The sequence below is a fragment of the Formica exsecta genome, unplaced genomic scaffold (genome assembly GCF_003651465.1).
Source record: "Formica exsecta isolate Colony F162 unplaced genomic scaffold, ASM365146v1 scaffold427, whole genome shotgun sequence".
Taxonomy (NCBI): Eukaryota; Metazoa; Arthropoda; class Insecta; order Hymenoptera; family Formicidae; genus Formica; species Formica exsecta.
The window spans coordinates 9,210-19,962 of NW_021851510.1; the positions used below are offsets into that span (position 1 = coordinate 9,210).

General features: G+C 51.8%; 1 protein-coding gene across 1 annotated transcript; it reads left to right on the forward strand.

Annotated features, from left to right (window-relative positions):
* The first annotated feature begins 1,010 nt into the window (after positions 1-1,010).
* LOC115240421 lies at positions 1,011-1,526 on the forward strand. Its single transcript, XM_029815559.1, has one exon. The coding sequence runs from the start codon at positions 1,011-1,013 to the stop codon at positions 1,524-1,526; it is 516 nt and encodes a 171-aa protein (XP_029671419.1).
* The last annotated feature ends 9,227 nt before the right edge of the window (positions 1,527-10,753 follow it).

Below are 10,753 nucleotides of genomic sequence, written 5' to 3' on the forward strand. Positions count from 1 at the left end.
CTGCAGGCCAATCTGAACCACGCTCGCCGGGCGCAGGACCTCTTCCTGCACGGCCTGGCTGAGCGTGGTTTCGGATTGGGGATCGCGGCGGAGCCATACCAAGTTCCGGAAGCCAGTCCATGTTGGATTGGCAACCGGACAGGCTCCGTCGCAATCACGTGGAGGAATGATCCCACACTCTCGCCTTGTACACCGGTCGAGGCCGGGGCGGGAGTGGCGGTGGTCAGATGGGGGCCCATCTCAGTGCTAGGGTGTTATATCTCCCCGAACGTGGGCTTCGTCCAGTACGAGGCGTTTTTGGACGGGGTGTCGGCCTGTTTTCGCCGACAGATGCCCCGTCCAATCATCGTGGCCGGGGACTTCAACGCAAAATTGACGCGTTGGGGTTCCCGGTTCACGGACGCCAGAGGCGAGGCCCTGCAGGATTGGGCGGCGGCACTCGGCCTGTGTCTTATAAACACGGGGTCGAGGAGCACCCTAGTGCGGTGGCAGGGGGTGTCGGTCCCGGATTTGACATGGGCCACCCCTTCCGCCGCACGAATGATTATTAGTTGGCGGGTAGCGGAGTGTGAGGCGCTCTCTGATCACCTCTATATAGAGGTGGTCCTTAACGCTGCCCGCCACGGGGTGCTCGGCCGCTCCCAAGACCACGATCAGGCGGGCCAAGGCCCGAACGTGGGATGACCTCCTGCGCTCCCTGGACGCAGACCCATGAGGTGCCCATATAAGCTTGTCATGGACAAGCTCAGATTTTAGGCGCCCCCCGTGACGGAGTCCCTGGAACCCCAGGTCCTCGAAGGTGTGTTGAAGGCCCTCTTTCCATCCGAGGCCCCCCCCCCCTCGACGCGGGTGGCCGCCAGGATTCGGTCATCCCGTGTGCTCTCCACCCCGGCTGCAGCGTCGTCTGCTATGCAGACGACACTCTGCTGTTAGCCGGGGGAAAGAGCTGGGGGGATGCGGTCTCTACCGCCAACATCGGGGTAGCGTGCGCTGTCCGCGCAATCCGTCGCATGGGCCTGCAGGTAGCGCCTTACAAGACCGAGGCGCTATTCATGCATAGGGGGGAGCATGGGGCTCCCCCCGCTGAGGCTCATGTCACTGTAGGTGACATCTCCGTTCGGGTGAGAGACCGACTTAAATATCTCGGTCTCTACCTGGACGCGGCTTGGAGTTTTGGCGGGCACTTTGAGCTCCTGGCCCCCAGGGCGGAGTCGGTGGCAATTAGCCTGAGCCGACTCTTGCCCAATCTTGGGGGCCCGGATGGCCGAGTGCGCCGCCTATATGCGAACACCGTCCGGGCGGTGGCCCTTTATGGGTCACCGGTGTGGGCGGACGCCCTGATGACCAAAAGGTGCGGCAGGATGCTGCTGCGCCGAGTATTTCGGAGGGTGGCCATTAGGGTTGTCCGCGGTTACAGGACGGTGTCGCACACGGCGGCCACATTGTTGGCGGGGACGCCGCCCGTCGAGCTCTACGCTGACATGTACGCACATGTGTACAGGCGTACGCGGGAGTTCGGCGGATAGGTGTGGCGTTGACCACAAGGGTTAAGGCCGCTGTGAGACTCCAAGCAAGGCGACGCGCCCTGGAGAGGTGGGACGAACACTTCTCCGATCCCCGAGATACCTCGGGGAGGCGCGTCGTCGAGGCCATCCGTCCCCATTTGGTCAAATAGGCTGATCGGGCCGGTGGCGAGATGTCTTACTGTGCGACGCAGGTATTTACGGGCCACGGATGCTTCGGTTCTTACCTGTGCCGCATCGGTAAAGAGGACTGCGCGCGCTGCCACCATTGCGGCGGGGACGAAGACACGACGCAGCACACGCTGGAAATTTGTCCAGCGTGGGCGGAATAATTGGCGAGACTGACTTCTCGCTCTCGAGCATTGCAGCGGTCATGCTCGAGAGCGAGAAGTCCTGGAGGGCGGTCTCCTCCTTCTGTAAAGCGGTAATGCTCCAGAAGGAGGAGGCCGAAAGAACGGGAGCGACTCCCCAGAGGACGCCGGGGAGCTCGTGACCGAGATGGGGCGTATCCCGTTTGGACAGGGAACGATTGGACACGTAGTATTGGACACTGCACGATTGGACACAGAATTATTGGACACCGCACGATTGGACACCGCACAATTGGAAAGGCACACTGCACGATTGGACACCGCACGATTGGACACGCACACTGCACGATTGGACACTGCACGGTTGGACACCGTACGATTGGACACTGCACGATTGGACACCGCACGATTGGACACGCACACTGCACGATTGGACACTGCACGGTTGGACACCGTACGATTGGACACTGCACGATTGGACACCGCATTATTGGATACTGCACGATTGGTCACTGCACGATTGGACACCGATAATTATGCATAAAGAGGGCACAATAGAAGTATAAATTTTAGTTTTAAATCAGAAATAGGTATGGGTTAGGTTATATCTTCCGGAAGTGGAGCCTTCCCGTAGGGGGGGCGGAACGTACTGCCTCCACGCATATACTTTTTAATGCGTAGTAAGGTTCTACATAGGTTTACAACTTTCCACGCAAAGCGAGGTTTCAATCGTGCGGTGTCCAATAGTGCGGTGTCCAATGATGCGGTGTCCAATCGTGCAGTGTCCAATCAAGCGGTGTCCAATCGTGCAGTGTCCAATCAAGCGGTGTCCAATCGTGCAGTGTCCAATCAAGCGGTGTCCAATCGTGCAGTGTCCAATCAAGCGGTGTCCAATCGTGCAGTGTCCAATCAAGCGGTGTCCAATCGTGCAGTGTCCAATCAAGCGGTGTCCAATCGTGCAGTGTCCAATCAAGCGGTGTCCAATCGTGCAGTGTCCAATCAAGCGGTGTCCAATCGTGCAGTGTCCAATCAAGCGGTGTCCAATCGTGCAGTGTCCAATCAAGCGGTGTCCAATCGTGCAGTGTCCAATCAAGCGGTGTCCAATCGTGCAGTGTCCAATCAAGCGGTGTCCAATCGTGCAGTGTCCAATCAAGCGGTGTCCAATCGTGCAGTGTCCAATCAAGCGGTGTCCAATCGTGCAGTGTCCAATCAAGCGGTGTCCAATCGTGCAGTGTCCAATCAAGCGGTGTCCAATCGTGCAGTGTCCAATCAAGCGGTGTCCAATCGTGCAGTGTCCAATCAAGCGGTGTCCAATCGTGCAGTGTCCAATCAAGCGGTGTCCAATCGTGCAGTGTCCAATCAAGCGGTGTCCAATCGTGCAGTGTCCAATCAAGCGGTGTCCAATCGTGCAGTGTCCAATCAAGCGGTGTCCAATCGTGCAGTGTCCAATCAAGCGGTGTCCAATCGTGCAGTGTCCAATCAAGCGGTGTCCAATCGTGCAGTGTCCAATCAAGCGGTGTCCAATCGTGCAGTGTCCAATCAAGCGGTGTCCAATCGTGCAGTGTCCAATCAAGCGGTGTCCAATCGTGCAGTGTCCAATCAAGCGGTGTCCAATCGTGCAGTGTCCAATCAAGCGGTGTCCAATCGTGCAGTGTCCAATCAAGCGGTGTCCAATCGTGCAGTGTCCAATCAAGCGGTGTCCAATCGTGCAGTGTCCAATCAAGCGGTGTCCAATCGTGCAGTGTCCAATCAAGCGGTGTCCAATCGTGCAGTGTCCAATCAAGCGGTGTCCAATCGTGCAGTGTCCAATCAAGCGGTGTCCAATCGTGCAGTGTCCAATCAAGCGGTGTCCAATCGTGCAGTGTCCAATCAAGCGGTGTCCAATCGTGCAGTGTCCAATCAAGCGGTGTCCAATCGTGCAGTGTCCAATCAAGCGGTGTCCAATCGTGCAGTGTCCAATCAAGCGGTGTCCAATCGTGCAGTGTCCAATCAAGCGGTGTCCAATCGTGCAGTGTCCAATCAAGCGGTGTCCAATCGTGCAGTGTCCAATCAAGCGGTGTCCAATCGTGCAGTGTCCAATCAAGCGGTGTCCAATCGTGCAGTGTCCAATCAAGCGGTGTCCAATCGTGCAGTGTCCAATCAAGCGGTGTCCAATCGTGCAGTGTCCAATCAAGCGGTGTCCAATCGTGCAGTGTCCAATCAAGCGGTGTCCAATCGTGCAGTGTCCAATCAAGCGGTGTCCAATCGTGCAGTGTCCAATCAAGCGGTGTCCAATCGTGCAGTGTCCAATCAAGCGGTGTCCAATCGTGCAGTGTCCAATCAAGCGGTGTCCAATCGTGCAGTGTCCAATCAAGCGGTGTCCAATCGTGCAGTGTCCAATCAAGCGGTGTCCAATCGTGCAGTGTCCAATCAAGCGGTGTCCAATCGTGCAGTGTCCAATCAAGCGGTGTCCAATCGTGCAGTGTCCAATCAAGCGGTGTCCAATCGTGCAGTGTCCAATCAAGCGGTGTCCAATCGTGCAGTGTCCAATCAAGCGGTGTCCAATCGTGCAGTGTCCAATCAAGCGGTGTCCAATCGTGCAGTGTCCAATCAAGCGGTGTCCAATCGTGCAGTGTCCAATCAAGCGGTGTCCAATCGTGCAGTGTCCAATCAAGCGGTGTCCAATCGTGCAGTGTCCAATCAAGCGGTGTCCAATCGTGCAGTGTCCAATCAAGCGGTGTCCAATCGTGCAGTGTCCAATCAAGCGGTGTCCAATCGTGCAGTGTCCAATCAAGCGGTGTCCAATCGTGCAGTGTCCAATCAAGCGGTGTCCAATCGTGCAGTGTCCAATCGTGCGGTGTCCAATAATTCTGTGTCCAATCGTGCAGTGTCCAATCGTTCTGTATCCAATACTGCGTATCCAATGGAGCGGTGTCCAATCGTTTCGTGTCCAAACGGGTGTCCCGAGATGGGACGGCCTGGGAAACCGGGGGGGAGACGCGGGAAGAGCCCTTTATGGGCAAGACCCGCGGGCCCCTCACGACCCCTGGTCGTAGTGGCGCGACACGCCGTCGCGCCCCAAGGACCCCCCGGGGTAGGTTGACGGGGACCGGGCCACATTGGCTTGCGGCGACTCCGGCGACCCGCCCCAGACTAGGGGGGCGCGCGCGGAGGAGAGAGCTGGGTCGCGATCGGACCCGGCCCCATCGAACTCCTCTTGCGATTGCGCAGGGCCCCGGCGAACCCGGGGGACGTCCGCTATTTCGTCGCGGACGTCTTACCCGAGGCCGGGCCCGGTGGTCAGAGCCCAGGTGGGGTACCTGTGCCGGCCACGCCCTCCTCGGGACACAACACCGGGAGGGAGGCGAGAGGGGCGGTGGTCCCCCTCTCGCTGATATGAGCTGATGTCCCTACAACATACAGGGACAGTGGGGAGGGATAAACTCCTTCCCGAGAAGGCATGGCTCGTGGGCGGAGGACCTCTCTGATGTAGTGCATATGCCAGTTTCCAGAGAGGCCCTCTGAAACGCCCGAGATGGTCCACCCGGAGGGGTTTTAGTGGGTAGTCCCCGGCCGTTTGTTTAGGTCGGGGGTAGTCCCACATAACCCCGCCTCGAACCCCATTGAGGCGGGATAGGCGTAAAGGCATTTCCCCTCCGTTACAAAAAAAGGGTTTGGTTAAAGGAAAAGCGCAGTTCTTTCCAAAAAAAGCGTCTTTATCGCTTTTATTTTTAATTTGTTTATTCCAGATGAACCGATGATTTATGCGACGCGCAATGCTCGATGGTTCGTCGAGAAAGCGTCTCTTCGGTCGCTTTTTATTTTGTTTATGCGCGATATATCAATGACTCATTCGATGAAAGCGCGATTCTCGATAATTCGTTCGAGGAAACACGAAGAAAATGCTGCGATCGACAAAATCATATCGCCGTCTGTTTATAAAAGGAGCCAGAGATCGCTTCGAGAAACGGAGAAAATGTTGCGATCGACAAAATCATATCGCCGTCTGTTTATAGAAGGAACGCGGGGTCGCCCCGAAAAGGTTTCCATGCGAGCGAAATGCGTATTAACCGCTCATAAAAGAAGCGCGAGATCGTTTCGCAGAACAAAGTATTGTTGAAACACGAGCGATGGATGTGATTAATAAAATTATTGACGTGGCTGATTATGTCACGGTAGCAGCCGACGAGATAGAGAGAAATGCTGCGGCAGTGTCAATGATGGCAACCGATTTGCGAACCGAAGCTCGTGGGGTGATACACCAAAGCCCAAATTCGTTTCGGGTCGATTTTGAAATAGATGGAGACGTCGAAAAATTGTTGTAAGTATTTGCACGTTATTAACGACGATGATGCGGTTGATTCATCTTTCATATTCTAATATTTTTTAGAAAACGGATATCAACAGGCGTGAGAGTCACGCGTCATGCTTTGGCAGAGCTTTCCGCTCGAACCAAAGTTTTGCACACGCAAGCGCGAGATGTTCATGGGGCGTTGCGCGAAATGTGGCTGATAAAAGAAGGAGAAACTAATGAACGGGAACTCTAGAACGAACTCCAGTCAACGTCCGAGCTCCTACCACCGCCAAATAATATAAATAATTGTGAGTATTTTCTTTATACGTTTATTTATAATTCTTCTCTGTATATTTAGTTCGCTAATAATAATGTATTTATCACCATAGCGAACGTTACACTTTTTCACTATACTGTCGCGCTGTATCTCGCACTATTCTTTCTTATCGTACGCGCCTCGCGTTATCCTTCTCTCGCGATCGCGTGTATTCCTCCGTTGGCGGCGTCGTATTCGCGAACACACGCGTTGTCTCTCCATAAGTCGGTGAGATTCTCTCGCGCGTTTCGTCGCACCCATCGTATCCAGCGTCGGTGCTCGATGTTTACGAATCCGTTTATACGAATATTGCCCACAAACATTGCATATTTGGTCTATAAATATTATGTAAAAAAACTAGTATGAAAAAGTATTATGCGAAGTATATGTAAATAAAATCACACGATTTTTTATAAAATGTATACTATGAAACGCTACGTACCGGTTTTGGAAAGAACACGCGAAATGTGTGTTTATTTAAAGTAATCGTCCACATCGTTGATTTCTTTCACTCGCACTTTGTTCGCGGACTGCTCAATACTTTATGGAGAGCAAAAGGGGATAAACGTTGTCTCGATTAACGTATTAGAGTAGGAGAAATGTCGCGTTCGGTATGACTATCGCAATAAAAACGAAGACGCAATAGGAGGGATACGTTATAAAAGAAAGACAGAACTCATTCGTATAGTATGAAAACCTAAGGAGCGTAAGAAACTCGCGTTGGCGACGGTCAATTTTCCGCTCCCCTTCTTTCTCCTCTTCGCGTCGAGGGGCAACGCGACGGCGATGACGGGCGCGTTTTTCACGTTCGACTCGTTTACGACGAGCATAGTACGCGCGCCTCTCTTTCGCTCTATCGTCTTCGTCGCACGTGTAAACGAACCGTGATCTCTTCGCCAAAAGTCGAGTTTTTCGCCGCGACGCGCTCGCGCGTTTTATCGGCGAGCGCCCGATCGGCGACGCGTCGATTAGCGAGATCGTCGTTTCGCGAGTACGCGACGTCGTGCTCGCGACAGGCCGCGTTTAGCGGATTAATACCTCGATCACCTCGCGCGAGTCATTTCGCGAGATGGGTGCCCGGTCCGCAAAATTGATAGCCGGGTATGTGCAATTCGAAAGGTAGAGCGTTTATCGCTCTATTTAATAAACCAGTGCCGCAGATATCACCGGTCACACCGTTCCGCCGCCTCGCGAATTGCATTCGCCGCAATCTTTAACGAGCGGTGCCGGGCCGTCGATGTGCGTTCGTTGTCAGGGACGATTGTAATGTTCCAGACATCGGCGGTAGCACTGCACTTCCGAGTCCGCTCTTATATGTTCGGGCAATTTTTCCCACTCTCGACGGTAGAACGCGAATGCCGAATAACGCGTGGACGCGCAGACACGGTTGCCTGCTGCCGAGCGCCATTCGCTGCATCGTTTGCGGTCCCTCTAATTGTGGTAAAACGAACGCGTTGATAAGTATGATCAAGAGAAACTGGGAGGAGGAAGAGCAGACCCCTGCGCGGAAAAAGCCTAAAGTGAAACGACTACGAGCGCGACGACGATTGGACGTTGTCTCTACTCCGTTAGATGCGTCTCTCGCCGAACACCGCGAAGTGGTTGAGAGAGTTCCATTTACGCGAGGTAGAGAGGAGGTGTTCGAAACCGAGAATCTCGAATCGCCCTCGACGCTCGAAACATTTATTAGACGAACTCTGCGAATTTCTCAAGGTCGCGATATGCTGCACGGTCAGCTAGGACCGTTGGGACGTGAGTACGTTGGTACTCTTCTCGGTGGGGAAAAATCAGACAAGATCGATCACGTCTACGGGGTGTACATCGGCGAGGACGGCGCGATGCTCGGCGACAAGCGATTCGACGTAGACGCTGATGATTCTATACTCATAGACGGAATCAGATATATCGGTACTCCCGGTTTATACGAATTAATCTTCAAGAGACTTCCCGACGATCTTATATATACCGAAACCGATAAGTATCACCGGTCAACGAACTGTAGAACGCCTTGCGCGGCGGTAGACGAGTCTCCCGCAACTTATGAACGCTGTCGACGTATTCGTACGGAAATACACCTTTTCGCGTAAGGAGCTCGAATTCGGTGTCGTCGAGATAGGAAAATTCAGAACGCGTGATCGTCAGCTCGCTCTTGTCGAGATACGACGCTAATTTTTCGAGACTCGCGCTTAGAAATTTGAAGGAATCCACGAAACGCAATTTCACGCGTATTCCGAACCGTCCCTCGTTCGATGCGTGTTCGATGTTCTTCGTGAAGGAGATGTACGTTTCTTTCGTCAACGGTAACAATTCGACGCTACCGGGAAAAGCGTTAGCCACATCTCCGATAATGAAATGCGCGTCGTAGCCCGATAAATTGTGAAAGAATATAGGAATGACGTACGCTTCGTTATAATTTAGATTACAATTCGAATGCGCGGGACCTCTGTATCGTCCGGTCAGATGACTGTGATCGCGTACGTGAGTATCTTCCGGTTCGAACGGTCTCTCGCACACGTGACAATGCGTCGCGTTCTTGAATCTCTCCCATTCATCCGGCGTAAGATCCGTCATAGGCACATAGGCGTCGAGAATATTCCTCGCGCTAAGGGCTAGATCGTACAGTTCCCGAACGAACCACGATACGCAATTCTCACCGCGATAAATTTAGCGTCGTCGAACGCGCATCGCGCGTAATATCCCGCGCTATAGACCTTATGATGTTGAACGATGGACGTGTTCGATGTTCTCTTCTCCCCCTTCTTCTCTAGCGCGCATTCCAGATCGGCGTACACCACGAACGGAAGTCGCTCCTTTCTATTATGGTATTATGCATTATTTTCGAACGAGCGAAAATTTATCGTCAGCTCGCTCTTGTCGAGATACGACGCTAATTTTTCGAGACTCGCGCTTAGAAATTTGAAGGAATCCACGAAACGCAATTTCACGCGTATTCCGAACCGTCCCTCGTTCGATGCGTGTTCGATGTTCTTCGTGAAGGAGATGTACGTTTCTTTCGTCAACGGTAACAATTCGACGCTACCGGGAAAAGCGTTAGCCACATCTCCGATAATGAAATGCGCGTCGTAGCCCGATAAATTGTGAAAGAATATAGGAATGACGTACGCTTCGTTATAATTTAGATTACAATTCGAATGCGCGGGACCTCTGTATCGTCCGGTCAGATGACTGTGATCGCGTACGTGAGTATCTTCCGGTTCGAACGGTCTCTCGCACACGTGACAATGCGTCGCGTTCTTGAATCTCTCCCATTCATCCGGCGTAAGATCCGTCATAGGCACATAGGCGTCGAGAATATTCCTCGCGCTAATTGCCAGATCGTACAGTTCCCGAACGAACCACGATACGCAATTCTCACCGCGATAAGCTCTGTACACCGATTTAGCGCAGTGATGCGCTCTCGTGGGAATAAAGTCGCGCATGCGCACTAAGCAAGCGCTACGTATCCTCACTAATGTATATAGTTCAATCAAATATGAGGTATCGTTAGGTACCCCCCAGCGAGAAAAAAAAATATGAAGGAATTTGCAAGGAATGTTTCTATCAAAAAATGTTGCAAAGAATGTTTCTATTAAAGATAATACGACACACTACACGCGTTATCACTTCATTACTAGAAAGACGCGGGAAAACAACTACGCGAAAACCCTTATACGCACCTAACGTTGCAGCTAGATACATCTGTGGTAACGCGTGACGTATAGCTGTGACGTCAGCTTACGCATGCGCACGGAGATTCCCACATGGAAAAAAATCCCACGGCAGCGCATCACTGCTCGTAGGGTAAAGTAGCGACAAAGAAATCTTTGCTCCTGATTGGTCAATAAAATATTCTACTCCATGAGAAGAATTTTTGAATACACCCTTAAAGATAATCTTGATATTAGGTTACCGCACGTACTGCATACAGCGCATACAGCGAAGTGAACACTTAAAAATAAATTTTTATTTACAATTCTATTTAAACCGTAAAATTAGATTCTAAACTAATTAGATAATATAGATAATATAGCTATACGAGAAAATGATGAATTACATTCGCAACTTTCACAAATTTAAAACTCTGAAAAAAAAATATATTGATAAAAACTTTTCCCGTGATAAATGGGCTCATTATTCGAACAATTTCCTTTTCGTGAAAATATTTTTTCTCAACCGAAAAAAAGGAAAGATGGAATTATAAATAAATCAAAAGACTTCAAAGAATTACCAAACACAATTATTGCAGAAGAAGAAGAAGTCAAAGTTGTGAGAGCTAATGGTGCGTGGAATGACATGGTTATCGATTATACATTCTATTCGGATAGGATAT

What these genes read in the sequence shown, in the direction of transcription:
- LOC115240421 (XM_029815559.1), top strand. Translation starts at nt 1,011, where the DNA reads ATGGGCCTGCAGGTAGCGCCTTACAAGACCGAGGCGCTATTCATGCAT.